This window comes from Epinephelus moara, chromosome 20, assembly GCF_006386435.1.
Source record: "Epinephelus moara isolate mb chromosome 20, YSFRI_EMoa_1.0, whole genome shotgun sequence".
Classification (NCBI taxonomy): domain Eukaryota; kingdom Metazoa; phylum Chordata; class Actinopteri; order Perciformes; family Serranidae; genus Epinephelus; species Epinephelus moara.
This window is the reverse complement of record NC_065525.1, coordinates 24,522,945-24,538,518: the sequence shown is the minus strand read 5'-3', so window position 1 is coordinate 24,538,518 and position 15,574 is coordinate 24,522,945. Positions and strand designations below refer to the sequence as shown.

Sequence of the window (15,574 nt, the reverse complement as noted above, 5' to 3'; positions counted from 1 at the left end):
GCAGTCCTAAAGATCAACATGTCATTACAACCAATATTTCAGTGAATTCTCAGTAATGTCTCACAGTATCAGAGTTCACATAGGAATGGGGGTTGAGAAGCATGGATCATTTTGAGGAGACCTGCAGATGTCTACAGGATATGCTACAATGGAGGCTAATGTGTTAGCTGCTTTCAGTCACTTTTTTGAATAATAATAATAATAATAATAATAATAAACTTTATTTATATAGCATCTTTTATACAAGAAATGCAGCGTAAAGTGCTTCACAGTAAGGGCAGTGTAAGCAGTGAGTGCTTTACATGAAAATAGACATAATGGACATAAAACAGACAAGGCAATCCAATATAAAGGGACATTTAAAACCATTTTAAAAAATGGATTAACTGATTCATAAAATCATACAGTTGTAAAACTATAAATCATAAAATCAAGTAAGATTTTAAGAGAGTTGCAGCAGCGTGAAGCGTAAAAAGAAAGAGTTTCAGACCTGTATCAGTAACGTCAGAGCTACTTAAAGGCTAAAGCAAACAGATACATTTTTAGCTTTTGTTTAAAACTATTTAGCAAACTAGCTTCTCTGATATCTATAGGTAGTGTGTTCCATAGCTTTGGGGCATCATTGACAAAGGCTGCATGACGTATCTTCTTCCGAATGTTGCTGTGAACCTCCAGTAAACCAGCAGCAGATGATGTCAGTGTTCTGGATGCAAGAAGAAGCACCATTTTCTCAGTTGCCTTGCCAGATTTGACCAGTTCCCCCTTATCTATTTATAAAGTAGGTTCATCCTGCTTCATAGCTCCCCAGGGGTGTAGGTTTCGTTTCAACATTTGGGGAGGAACACATGATATGGAGGGATTGCGGGTCCTCCACCAGATAATGTTGAGCATGAAACACATGATTTCCTACACTCTGGTGAATTTTTATGCACACTTTTGTGCCCTTTGCATCAGTTTATAGTGTACATGACTTATCCAAATAGAGGTCCTCTGCTACTTTTTTTTTGTACTATATTTTTTGGCAGCATTTTACAAAGCAAAATAATTTCTCCTGCTGTTCAAATTTTTCACAATTTAGGAACTTTTAGGAGAGATTAAATGTACATAAAAACACCATATGTTGGGGAGACTTGAGAAGGGATTAAAGAGACAAAAAAAAAAAAAAATAGAATTGCATCTTTTGTATGATACCATCTTATTTTCACTTAATTCTTTTAGCAAAACATTTATTCATGATTAAATGTTTAAATTAGCTACAATAATTTAAATCTTGAGCGTTTAAACTGTTCTCTTCTTTCACTATTTAAAGTTGAGGTGCAGTATGACTACAGAAGAACATATCATGTTGTTCCCACAATGTTCTCATGCTAAATGTAACGTATAGTTGACTGTCACTCTTCCATGAATTATTACACCATATATAATATATAGATATAATTATATAGAGTGCATAAACACCCTGTAAAGATGTTTATTGCGCGGTCAGTGCAGCCCATACATACTAACGTCTTGGAGTTGTCACAAGAATTCAGGAGACAACAATAACGACAGACTATATAACGTTCTCTCTCTTCATATACTCTGTGCGGGTAGATTGAGCAGAAGCGTCCCTCGGGTGAAGACCCCTCAAACCTCGGCTGGAATGTAAAACAGGTGCTGCACAATTGGTTCCTCCACAGCGGGGGCGAAAGAAAAACAGCCGCCCCTGCAGGAACATGACTGACAGAACATCACATTCTCCGGCCAGCTGTGTCTCCAGATGATCCCTGACTTACACAACCAGACTTAAGGGATAACATACAGCATGCATACTATATATTATGCATTCTCAGTCAGTGCCAAAGTCTACATTTAGGGCTGGTCAAGTGTTTCTTGGTGGCATATTTTCTGTTTTCTCTGGTGGATTTGTTTTAGAGCACAGATTCATGTTTCTCATAAGACTGAAGATAATGCTGATAAAAACAAATTAAACAGCCTTAGCTCTTTCCTTGACACCTTGTGTGTTCCTCAAGTGGCGCTGGAACATCTGGCATGGATTTATACATTGAAATTCTGGCCGGGGATTCAAAGAGGAGAGTTTTTAATTGAATCCACTCCGAAGCATGTGAGACTGAAATGTCTTCTGGCGAGAACCTTCGAATACACACTCATATTGCTTTGTCATGTGACCTCTCTCACAGATTGAAAGTTTTTCCCCTCTGCTTTCTTCACTCCTATGTCAGACTAGGAGTTTTTCATGCATAAACAGTCAAGAGCAACTTATTTTTTCGCAGTTACTTTGATAACTTTAGCATTGCTTTTAAAAAACTGCTTATCTCACCAAATGAAAAATGTATTTTATTTAAATCCCTTTGGTTTGTCTGATGAGTATCTCCTGCTGCCTCCCTTCCACGAGTCCAGCCCTGACCACAGCACATACCGGCACAACACTAAACCTACTGCTGTGCAACAATACACACATTCACAGCCCACAGACAGCAAATTGCTTCTCTCATTCCCCACCACGCCCTGCCTTCGTTCTCAGCCACCTGCAAAACAAACTGTGCTGGAAATTTCACTACAAATTACCCTGTGTCTCCCAAATCCCCCCGGGAGCTGAGGAAATCAAAACCCTGGATCTCCCTGCCCCCATTGAAACAGACCTCAGAGAGTCCCTCACAGAAATCCTATAGTGTGTGTTTATGTTTATAACTCTTAGATAATATGTTTTTTATTCAAGAAATGCATTCTGTGTTTTTGTTGGACTGAATTATTGAGTTTTAATTCTTATCTTTGAGTTTTATTTGGTGCTAAAAGTGGAGACAAGCTCAAAGTAACTACTGTTAACCTCTCACCAAAAAGCTGATGTGATTAAAAGTGTCTGGAGGTTGAGGAATAGAAACCATATGAAAGTTCCCAGTTTACTTCTTGTCAGCACCAGTTGTATGAACAACCCCGTACCTCTGTGGGCTTCGGGTCAACATGACATCGTGAAACCAAACCTCCCATTCCCACCAAGAAAGAGTGAAAACTGAGACCTGTTTCGCTTCAGGGGAAAATCAAAGGAAGGCACATACCTTAGCAGTGAATAATGATCAACAGCATAAACCCGGCAGCGTTTAAACATTGCAAGGGCCACAGTGCCTCCTGGTGACGGCCCCGCAGAACTCCAAACAGCCAGGAATGTCAGGGAGAGAGAGAGTGAGTCAGTGGCCGATGTGCCAGAGAGATGAGTGTTGAAAGCTCCTTGGAAAAAGGATTAGGGCTGTTTATGTTGGCCAAGTGGCCCGCTGCCAGCTGCTCAAGTGTGCAAACTTCTTAAAGCTGCAGAGCTCCGGGTTGCTCGTGAATCTTTTTCACTGTGTGCACCCTCCACCCAGTGCTGTGTGGATGCTTGTGCTTTGTTCAGCAGGGGGGGAAAGCCCCCTCTGCTTCAGCCACGACCTCCAGAAGAGCACGCTCTACCCCAAAAAATGTGCAGCCTGTCTGTGCCACCACCCCCAAAACACACCCATGCACTAGGTCATTTATTTTCAACTTAAAAATACAAACAAAACTTAATGTATTACAGTTGTATAAAATAACCTGACATTTTATACTGTATAGGCAGATTTCCTCTGACAACATGCCATCCAAACCTTTCCCCTCACTCTCATGTGCTGTTAAACACTAATCAGACACACCATATTTGGACTGCAGAGGAATCTGATTATATTTAGTACATCTGTTCTCTACAGGAGCAGACTTGATATGGATTTCATCAAATAAAGAAAGGCAGGGAGCAGAAGTGTCCAGGTTGGAGGTAAAAGAAAAAAGGGGGTTGGGGGGGGAGGCCCATGTATCAACAGTAGGATAAGACTCAGCCTGGGAGCTGGCCGCACGCCAGAGCTTTGCGGCCTGGAGCTACATCAGAGCAGGGTTCGTGAGCTGCAGTTATGAGATGAGGGTCTCAGGTCATGGAATAAGAAAAGGCATAGAGCCTCTGCAGCAATAGAGCTAAACTTTTGTTATAGAGTCTCAGAAAATACTAATAAAGCTTGGTTTCCCTTCTCACTTGTGTGCTATAGGACTACTGTTTGATGTCGAGGACTTAAACGTGCATCTTCACAAATTTTTACACGTTCACAGACTTCTCGTTCGAGCAGCTCAACATGTCGCTTCAGGATGTGTGTTTTTTGGCTTTGAAACGCACAAATTGTTTGAACAGCAGTGTTTGGAAATGCTATCTCTCACCCAGAATACCCAGGTTCAGACCCCATCACAACGAGCGTCCGTGGGCCAGAAACTGAATTTCCTATTAGCTTTAGCAGCTCTGCTCTGGTGCTGACCTGGTGCTTTGACTCCTGCACACACAGGGAGAGCTAAACAACACATTTTGCCTTAGGGCCCTTCACATCCTGCTGGTTGTGTTACTGACTGAAATCATATTTCACTTCTACACTGTCTTTTGTTTTATCTGTGTATTCATAAACACAACTGTTCACGCTGTCTGTGGTGATCGAGGGTGTTCAAGTTGCATCTTCTTAGATCTGTAAATACATGTCAACATTTCAGTTCACTTTCTCACTTCAAAGAGTAAACATGGTCGACAGATTTGATGGCTAACAAGTTAGAGAGACCGGCTTTCTGTCGATGCCAAAGCAAACAAGACTTGGAGAACTGGCATCGCTCTAAAACCTTTGTATGGTGTTTGGGTCATTTAACTCTGCAGCAAATCTGTCTAAATCCCTGAAACACACTGCAGTTATTCCTTACATACTGTGTTTGTATACTTTATACTTCCCTGGAAATACAAAGACAAAATATGTCCAAATAGCCAACATATACAGTACATATAAGGTGCTATAATTAGATACTGATATGTTTAGTTACTACACTACACTTTATCAGCTTAGAGGTGTTGCTGCTGCACAGGTTTTGTTTATCATCATTATAAACTAACTGCCTTGACTATAATTTAATCCAAAATCAGTGTATCAAACCATTTAATCAGCCGACATTTAGTCTTGATCAGAAGATGTCATGTAGTAAAATTGTCTCACTCCATTCCCCCAAAAACACCACAGAAAGTTTGTGAATGCTGCCATCTTTTGGTAGCTGTGGGTACTGCAACTCATCAAAACTATTATAAAGGTATACTGCCAAAATACATACTCCAGCTCTACACTGTACTCATATATATATTTGCTGTCCGTGGGGTTGCAAATTATCACTGTCTCAGAAAATAAAACGGTTTCATGGTATACAGTATTACACAGTTATTGTTATTATCATCAGTTACAGTGACCCTTTAAGCCTTTAAAACCTAGTCTCGCCACCAGACAATCAGAGATCTCTGCCTTCTAAAGCGTCTAAAGACTGACTTGTGAGTCTATTTAAAACCTGGAGCGACATCACTTTTCTGCTGCTTTCAGACACCTCTCCCAAGAAATTAAACCTTTGAGCCCTGAGCGCATTGGTGTGATTTATTTCAAAAACATCGGGAAAAAAGGCAAGATTAGACATGTCCCACAAATTGCAAACAAATAATAATAATAATAAATTAAAAAAAATTAAAAATAACTAAAGAAAAAGGAAAACAATCTTGGGAAAACTATATTTATTATGTCTTAAAATCATGTTGCAGAATTATTATAAATTTTAAAGCACTTTCCAGTTCATCTACTTATTTGTTAGTAGAGTAGTGTAATTTTTTGGGTCATTTCTTCTTTCATTGTCTTCTTCCCATGTTTTTTTGTGTGAAAGAAATCAAGCCGATTCACTCAGGTTTTAAAGGGTTAATGAATGAAAACAAAAGAGTTTTTTGCTTGAACAAATGCTTTATTATAACTGAAGCTTAAAAATCATTTTCCCCCAATGATTTATGTGTAAAAAGTCTGCCAGGCAGTCGAGGAGGAAAAAAGATGTGCATGTGCAGGCGAGTCTCCATCCAGATGCATTTTTTCTTTCAATACCATAGATGAGCAAATGTACACAGTATGATAACCGTCAATTTTCACACCATAGTATACGGTCGACTGCTGTAACCGTAGCCGTCAGTGATGAAAAGTCTTATCCCAGCACATTGTGTTTGTGTATAACCTCAATCCACAAGTATAAGACAATGAAGATGAGAAAAATCACAGGTCCCAAACTGTCAGAATATTTTAGAGACACTTTCATGCTACAAAGTTTGTTGTCAAATATGAAGATGAATAAAAACGTTTATATAAATTGACTTTTTTTTTTTTTTTAAATAGACAACAGAATAACTTTTCCAGTTTTATTAAATAATTAAAATACTTAGACTTTAAAAAGTGCTTTGGACAAGCCGTGTAACTTCACCACCTGCTCATGGTGGACTTAAATACCCATCAAACAATGTTAAGATTGAGTGTGCAGCACTACGTAAACCTGACAAAGGTTTAAGGCGCTTTTTAATATCCCATAGTTAAGTCAGGGGACTACATGTCATTTTAAAAATGCAAAACCTTACATTTTTAAGATTGCAAAGTGTCAAATGAACACACTCAGGCTAAAAAGATAAAGTATATTGCACCAAGTAAATATAATTTACAAGTTTGGCACTGTATTCAGACCCAGAGAGGAGGCATGAGGACACAGCCACAGATAAGTTAAGTCAAACAAGGCACACCATTAATGCTCAAACCCATGTTAAACACAGCTAAACCTCACGCAGTTTTCTTCCAGTTTGTCATTGTAAGGCTAAAGTTTATGAATATATTACTGTAGTGGGACAGATATCAAGATTACCCCAAATGTGACACTGATATGGTGACACTTGATGTGTTGATACTGACAACAGGCACTGATAGTGATAAACTAAGGCTGAGCATTTGATTGATATATTATAGTTATCATGATATGAGACTAGATATCGTCTTAGATTTTGGATATTGAGTGCTGTATTCTCCTGATTTTAAAGGCTGCATTTCAGTAATGTGACATGATTTTATGACCTTACCAGACTGTTCTTTTATTTGCCTTTACCCACTTAGTCACTGCATCATTGTGTAATATCTTTGTGAAAGCACCAAGAGTCAACCCTACAATAGTCAAAATATCGATAGAGGTATTTGTTCAGGACTACCATGATATTTGATTTTGTGCCCAGCCCTTTGATAAAGACCACACAACAGATGTTTTTGTCTCAGACAAAGTATTTTCTGTGCTGCAGGAATGACGTTTATTTGTAGGGCAGCCTTGAAGTTAACATCGCCCTTGTTCCCTTGACAAAAATCCAATGAGATTTTTTTTTAGTCGATTTTGGATTATTGCTGAAAATAAGCTCTGTGGCAAAAAAAAGTTTATGATACTTACACATTATGTTCAGTAAGAGGCACAGATGAACTCCTCTTTCATGATTTTTGAAGGGTAAATGAAATCTGCTATAAACAAACTACACCACGGTCACATGACCTTAACAACAAGTGGATTATTTACGGACATATTAATAAATGTAAAAATCTCTTAAGCTTCTGTTAACCACATATTGTTTCAATCATCTAACCAAAAACCCATTAACTTTCAGACGAGGGAACCACAAGTGCTAAAATCCTTTTAGGACTCATTCCTGCAGCACCAAACCTCAGATTTAAAGCACCTGAGGAACAATAATTTTTAAGTTTTAAAGCCAAAGGATCAATGGTATCAAGAGTGATATTTCAGGAAACAGAACTTTTTGATGGCTGTCTGATGAATCGCTGGTGTCCTACACTGTCACAAAAATCAGATCAGTGTGCAGCCCTCACTTCAAGACAACCACTGAAGTATCTGCCTCAAGTGTCACAGTTATCGTATAAATTAAAAGGTAAAATTCACTGATACATGCTGGTGTTGCACGAGGTAAAATGTTAAAAGATTTGGCTTTATCTTGATTGTCACCTACTTCTGAACCCATCTACCCCCACAGTCTTAAAAATGATCTGACTCTGTACTATCCTGGTTCTTGACACCGCTCAGGTCAACTTGTACTTGTTTCTGAGGAGTTTGAAGAGGTTGTGGATGACTGACTAAAAGCACTGCTACCATTTGTTGGTGAAACTACTTCACTATCTTTTGTTTTGAAATAAATTACATAAAATAAAGGCAGGACGATGCCGATCAGGAGCATGGCGACCACGGCGTTCCACCACTGGATGCCCCAGTCTGCACCGTGACTGCTCAGGGGCTGTCCTTTGAGACCAAACCTCTGCTGTTTCTCCGGGTTATCCAAGAGATCGTCATCCTGATCATTTGTAGTCTGAATCAGTTTCTCAATATCTTGGTCCACCTCCATTAGAAAGTCCGTGACCTCCTGCAGATGTGGCTGGGCTCTGGCTCGATCCGGAGGCTTCGCTGGTGTAGTGGATGAACGCGGCATTTCTTCTTCAGGGTCTCTGAGGTCTGTGTACCTCTCAGTTAAAAAGCTGTGTTTCTGAACGGGTATTTTGATGGATTTAAGTGCAAATAAATCCTGTTCCTTCAGAAGATTGTTCACCCGCTTTATATCTGCCACCTGTTGACAGAAATTGGACCGAAGCTGAATGAATGCAAACATCTAATATGCCACTGAAGAGATCAACTCCAGAAATCAAACTATCCGTAATCTTTACCTTGCAGCCATACTGCAGTGCGAGCTTGTTGAGGTTGTCGCCATCTACCACATCCCGCTCCAGCAGCTGAACGTTCCTCAGTCTGTCCTGCTCCTGGTAAATGCGTGGCCTCATCTCCATGACGTTGAGCTCCTCATCATCTGAGGACTCATTGGGCCTCCTGTTGAACATGTAAACCTGGCCATCTGCACTGGCATGGACGTCCACCGGGGCCTGGAAAGCCCGTGAAACGTGCTCCCCCCGCCGCATAATGAAGCACCAGTCTGTAAGGAATGTCCCAAGTCCAACGTTAAAGGATGGATATAATTAAAAACCTTTATAAACTTTTATTCCCAACTTAGATATATATTTGTAATAGTTAGACTAATTTATGCATGCTGCTAGCTGGCCCCGCCTCACTGCCTTGTGTAACTGGAATAACCAGGAATACTCCTATTGAGATTCAAATGTCTTTTGCAAGGAGTCCTGCAGCATATAGAGTTTCACATAAAGGAAAAGACTAAAAACACAACAGCAAAACATTAAGCAGCATAAAAATTTTGCATACAGGAAACAAGCAACAGCCAGAGTACAACAAACAATTCAAGTAGCAGCGTTCAGTCACTGTCACATGCATTTAGTAGAGCTATTCTGATACCAGTGTCCGAATTGCCTCTGATACTGCCTAAAATGCTGGACTGGGTATTGGTGGGCATATGAATCTATGCAAAAATCCAATACAATGTAATTTATTAATAAACTTTAGTTTCACAACCGGATAAAACAGTAGTTTTGCCAGAAATCAATTCTTCTTCACAGCTCTAAAACAGTAGCCTACACAGCCAGTTGTACTGTGCAGCTACTGGCAACTACTGCTTTACAGCTGTGACAAAGAGCTGACTTCTGATAAATAGTATAATGTTTGCCATTTTAACAAGTGGAAAGTGAAAGCAAATTTTTTAGAACCAGCACAATGAACTTTCACTGAGCTTCACTTTCACTGTGCCTGGCGCTCTGCTGCTCTGTCTGTGCCCAGAGAATCCTACGCTCTGCGGTCTGCGCTCTGAGCGTGGCACGATGAGTAACCAAACAGCACTCCAACAGCGCACATACTGAACAGTCCAGCTCCAAAAATAGAAGACATTGTGGCAGGCCGCCACAAATAAATTTATGTGTGGGAAAACCCTGTTGACAGCATTCATTCTCTGTATGCATTTGTCCGTGTTTTACAAAGGGTTTAACTTGAGTTTTGCAATAACAATGACAGCGATCCTTTCGCATGCATACAGCCGTTTATTTAGAGATGCACAATATAGACACATCCACTTTTTTCCCCACCTACATTTAGTAATCATCAAGTCTCTTCTGTAGTGGAATTAACATCATAAAATTCATTCATTGTTCAAAATAAGAGGCCGATTCTGATAGTTCATTTTAAAGCCGATATCAACCGACACTGATGATGTACCGATATTATCAGCATATTGGTAGATTCTGGTAGTTCATTTTAATGCCAATATAGGCCGATAACAATGACGTGCCGATTTATTTAAAGGAAATGGTATTTGAATGGTACTTTGAATTACACACCAGGTATCAGAATCAGTATGGGAAAGGAAAAAATGGTATTAGAACATAGTATTTGGTGATCACATAGTCCTTAATCCTGTTTTAAAATCTCCCATGCTTGTAATATAATCTAGTTTAAGGTGACTGTGTAGCTGACAAACGCTTTAAAATGTGAACACATCATCAATTCATTTATTAAATGAAGAAAAAAGGAATATGAGGTATTTCCAAGTGTTTCAGTATTGGCACAGTTATCGTATCTGCATAAGTTGTTGAATGTTAAGTCCAGCAACTGAAAAATCTGTTTAACACAGAATTCCTACGGAAGCCCAGCTGTCATGTGAGATGATGTTTTGCCCTGTTAGCCCCTACAGTGTGTCTCAGTCTGTATTGTTAGTCATTAATCTACTGCACCCCATGATGACAAGTGACACCATTCTCAAACCCTGACCTAACGCACCTTTAATCTGCCTTTGAATACAACACTCATCCACGTAAAGATATTGAGCCACTTTTCCTGGCTAAGTACAGTATATCCGTAGTGACTCTGATCGGTCTGTTTGGCTTGCACACCACAACCAAACCGCACTAGAGTTCACTCTCAGGCCGATAGCTCCACTTGAGAGAAGAAGTCTGTGTTGAATTAACGTTATAACCTTAACACCTGCCTGGACGAACCAAAGCAAACAGTTAACCGCACAGCAGCTCCTTAAAACCACCGTCACTGATTAACTGAGCTACAAATACACAAAAAACTACCCCACTTACTAAAGTTTCAACTTATCTAATGTGTTATACGCAGTTATATGTATTGTACTTATATACAAACTGAGTTAACAACAGGTCCGTTGCTCGAGTAATTTCTAACAGTTATTTTATTCCCTTATAACAGTTAAATTTGACAGTTCAGCAAGGCCTTTACAAATCATGTTGTCGATAAACGAAGCTGACAAGGAGTAGTTGAAGGCAGCTTTAACGTTAGCTACCATGCTAACAGCAGTTAATGGTTAGCTTTAACTTTTGACGTTCAGCATATGTCATCACCGGAGTATCATGGCAGAAAGCAAGTCAGCAAACTGCTTTACTTCAGCTCCAGTTACAGTTAGCTTACTAGCACCACATGGATAAATACCACTTAGAGGACGTAGTTTCACAGACTTTTAAAACTCAGACTGCGCTGTCCCCGTCTAATTACCTTATCCAAATGCTTTGGCAACAGTATTGCAGGACACCGCCGTCCCAGGACAGTCCTCCCCGGCTTGACTCGCCAACATTACAACAGCAACTGGTGGCGCTAGCTCGCTAGCTACTGTTTAGCCTGCTTCTTCTTCGTTCCTTCTATAAAGAGTTGACACAATAAATGCACTACCGCCACCTGCTGCTCTGGAGGTGACCTAGCATTAACAACAATCATTTTTTATTTGGAAAGAACCCCCACAAAAAGGTTAAATATAATTAGGGAAATTATAATTATGATAATTATGATGATGACGATTATCATTATTATCATCATCACCTTGTTCATCTTTATGTAGCAATTTTATTTTATTTCATAGTCACTTTATTTTATAGTCACTTTATTTTATTCAGCACTTTGTCTGTCATTTTTAGTCACTTTATTCATCTTTATGTAGCAATTTTTTTTTTTTTTCTCTTTTATCTTTATTCTATTTAATGTCTTTTTGTCATGTGCTGCTTTATTTGAATTTCCCCTCTGGAGGATCAATAAAGTATATCTTATCTTATCTTAATAATCATTATTATCATCATTATTATTATTTATCATCATGATTTTCATCTGCAGTGTGTGACTCTGGACAGTTTAAATGCAGCCATTTTCTTTTGCGTGTGTGTGTGTGTGTGTGTGTGTGTGTGTGTGTGTGTGTGTGTGTGTGATTCTGCCACTGTTGTGCTGTTTGTGGCCTCAGACCTTGTGCATATCTGATGTGTAGCAATGAGACATAAATGATATGATAAGATAAGAGCGGGGAAACTTACAACAAAGAGCAATATAATAAGGGAACAGTATAAAAACATTACGCAGTATAGTAAGGAAGCAGAAGCGGAATGTAAGATAGACTGAATGGCTGATTTTACATTATTGACATATGGAAGTATAGATATTGCACAGTATAACAGTAGTGATATTGCACCTGAGTGATTGATTGTGAGCAGTAAAAAACAGAAGCAAGATATAATAATAAATAGACAGCCCGAGTGGCAGAATTTACATTATTGCATGTAGCAAGTGTCGATATATCACAAACACTACATACAGATACAGATATTGCACATGAGTGATGATTGATTGTCCATAGTTTTTTACTGACTTTCTGCCAATGCAGTCATTTGACAAAACAGAAAGTGTACAACATAGATACCACCAGATCTCAGAGAACATAAAAGATGTGCACAATACACACTACAATACACACGATAGTTAAGTGCAATAATTTCTGGTATGGCTTACAGCTCTGCACTAAAAATGTACCCATATAATAGGCCTATACATTTTAGAGAATATCTTCACTATGTAGTTTCCTCTCTTCATTGGTCTCCATGGGCTTAATGAAACCCACAACTTAAAACTGAGGTGTATGATATAAAAATAGAATATGAGAATTCCCATTTAGGATATTTTCTCCTTCAAACTTCATACGCTAATCAATATTTAATAACCAAAAAGCTGCTCTATGTCTGACATCTGTTGGTAGAAAGTCATCATTACATCTTGTCTCAGCCTCTTAAGCACAGTCAGTTTTCCTCCTCTCCTCCATCCCTCTGTTAGTTTCCCAGAACAGACCAGTGGTGGTGAGGAGAGCAACTGCACACAGCCTTGGGCTGAGAGGATGCGAGAAAGTGAATATTGGTTCCTGGGTCCTCAGGGAAAGAAACAAAGAGGTTTCAGAGAGGTCAGGGTAGTGGTGGTGCTGTCTTTGACCACTAGATGGGACTATTGATCTTTTATATCTCTTAACATCTGTTTTAAGCTGCCTATCTGTTTATGTGATGAAACTAATGCAGAGTGGTTATTTTGTATGGGGCAAAGCATTATTTTTCATCCCAATTCTGTTATTGTTTGCTATTGTTAACAGGTATGGAAAATTCAGTTTGGTAGTTTTTCTTAAGATATTGCCCGATGAACACTGCCACAGAAATTAAGAACTTCCTCTATCAGACCATTTATGAGCAACATGCACAAAAAGCTTAAACAATAGTCTGCAGTCTGTCACATAACCAACATGATGAGTTATATCAGGAGGAAATGTGTGAGCCCCACACTGTATAAGCTACTCCTTTAAAAAAACAAGTTAATCAGCTCAATTACAGCACTTAACAGGCCATATTGCACTGGCCTGTATACACTTCTTTTTTTTTTGCCACATGAAGAACATGGACCAACACAATTTCCCCACAATCTCAAGTGAAAGCCACAATTTGTCTCCAGGAGTCAAGGTCCAATGTCCAAGCCATGAAAAATGTCAGCTTTTACACTGGATTTGAGGGGTTATAATACATATAAATGCACAAATAAACATCCAAAAAAGGTTACATGTATGAGGGTCATTACTGATCAAATGAACCACAAATACACACATTACTTAGCCTACACTTCAAATTTTCTTTGCAAGACAGAATTAACATTGTAAATAGAAATCATGTATTTAAAATGCCTGTCTGTTCTTTATCATTCCTTTTAATCAATTTATGTTTCTGCGCCATCTTTACTGCGTCATGACGTCCTGCCTACAAGGAACCTGATTGGTCAGCCCTGAACAGCGCGCGGAGCGTACATAGTTCGACTGTTATGCTAGCTGCTACTCCTTCAGTGAGGTGTGCGGCATTAGCTAACAGAAAAGTGACTTTAGGAGCCTGTTATAAACGCGAAAACGACATGGAAATGGCGACACGTTTAAGTTTATGTCTGATATGAAAGCTGTATAAGACAACGCCTAAACCCAGACTACTCTTGTACTCTTCCGGTTTGTAAAGTTAATAATTGAAAACACCTGGACGTGACTCCGCCCCGCACACAGCAGCGTCCAATGCAAAGCGCAGCAGATAATGGTAAGCATCAACTTATGATGTTACACTGAAAGTTAATATCAGCGCAAGATAGTTCATTGTCAGTAAAACAATCATCATTCATAGTCTTAAAATGTTACCTTCAGTGATGTCAAAAACTGTGACGTCATAGCTAGCTTAAACCAAACATGCAGACACACTAGCCAAGGTAGCGCATTAGCTTGAAACTCACAAGTTTAGCTAAAAACATGAGCTCACATTCGGTGAAAATATACCGATGCTGCTTTCTTATGTTGCAGGTACTTGTGTCGTTGTGTTGCTAAGTATAAGGCATAAAAGGCAGATGCATTTTGGCTTTGCATTGCATTCTTAAATGTATGGTTTGTTACCTACTTAAAGTTTACACAGACAAATTATTACACACCACTGGGATTAGTATAGGCTAAGTAAGTGGAGTTTTTCAGATGAGTGCAACCCCATCATAAATGTTCATGCAGGATGACTTCATAAAGTCTTAAATTCTGTTAAATTTCATTTTGTAAATATTAGGTTGTAAAAAGTCTTAACTTTGAATTTGTGAGGTCTTAATCGCCCATTTACATTTTATCTATTACAAATTAATCCATTAAACTCTTTCTATATTCATCTATTAAATTCTTTAGTCAAAATGTGTCAAGCCCTAAGGCCTGAAAGTTCACATTTCTGGTGTTACAAATCTTTTAACCTACCACTGAACCTAATACTGTGTTTTTACTTTATACTTGCACTTACCAGTTGGCAAAATGTAGATCAAATTCACTCAAATAATGATAATCCTAAAACCTAACTTTGCATGGGACCAGATATTAAATGTTGTTAAATATGACCTTGAAAAGGTCTTAAAAGTATTTACTTTAAGTGTCTGATACCTGTAGACAGCCTGTCATGAAGGACTTGCCCTGCCAAATTTTTAGAAATTTCTGATGTGGAGACTAGGCATATTATCCTGAAGACTTTATATTTGCCCCCAGTCCTAAATTAAGTCTTTTAATACTGAGTATCTGTAGATATCAAGTCCTATACTGTATGTACTTTAATTATATTTTTCTCACTGTGAAATATATTTGTGAAAGCACTAGTAGTGAACCATGTAATATTGTCACAATATTGATATTGAGGTATTTGTTAAAAAATATAGTGAGTTTTTTTCTCATATCGTACAGCCCCAATTTGGAACATGATAGAAATAACCTGCATGAGCTGTCCCTGATAGTTTCCTGTAATATTTTGTATACTGCAGTATGTTATGGTATAGTGTGGTGTTTTGACGTAATTAAAACTCAAAACGCTGTGTGTTTCTTTTGTTGTAGTAGAGCACAGTGGGACATTTTGGACAGTTAATATACTGCAGGAAACAATGGATTGGATAGATTTATCAGATCATCAAA

General features: G+C 38.7%; 1 protein-coding gene across 1 annotated transcript; it reads right to left on the bottom strand.

Annotated features, from left to right (window-relative positions):
• Window positions 1–5,778: 5,778 nt before the first annotated feature.
• lysmd4 (LysM, putative peptidoglycan-binding, domain containing 4) lies at window positions 5,779–11,449 on the bottom strand. The gene is made up of 3 exons (XM_050073621.1): window positions 11,317–11,449; window positions 8,574–8,836; window positions 5,779–8,476 (listed from the first exon to the last, which is right to left on the bottom strand). The coding sequence occupies exons 2-3, from the start codon at window positions 8,820–8,822 to the stop codon at window positions 7,943–7,945; spliced, it is 783 nt and encodes a 260-aa protein (XP_049929578.1). The 5' UTR covers window positions 8,823–8,836; window positions 11,317–11,449; the 3' UTR covers window positions 5,779–7,942.
• Window positions 11,450–15,574: the final 4,125 nt, after the last annotated feature.

Excerpts from the sequence above, each read along its gene's own strand:
- lysmd4 (XM_050073621.1), bottom strand. The coding sequence starts at position 8,822 with ATGCGGCGGGGGGAGCACGTTTCACGGGCTTTCCAGGCCCCGGTGGAC. Across the intron at positions 8,477-8,573 it reads CACTGCAGTATGGCTGCAAG|GTGGCAGATATAAAGCGGGT; the intron begins GTAAAGATTACG and ends TTCTGTCAACAG.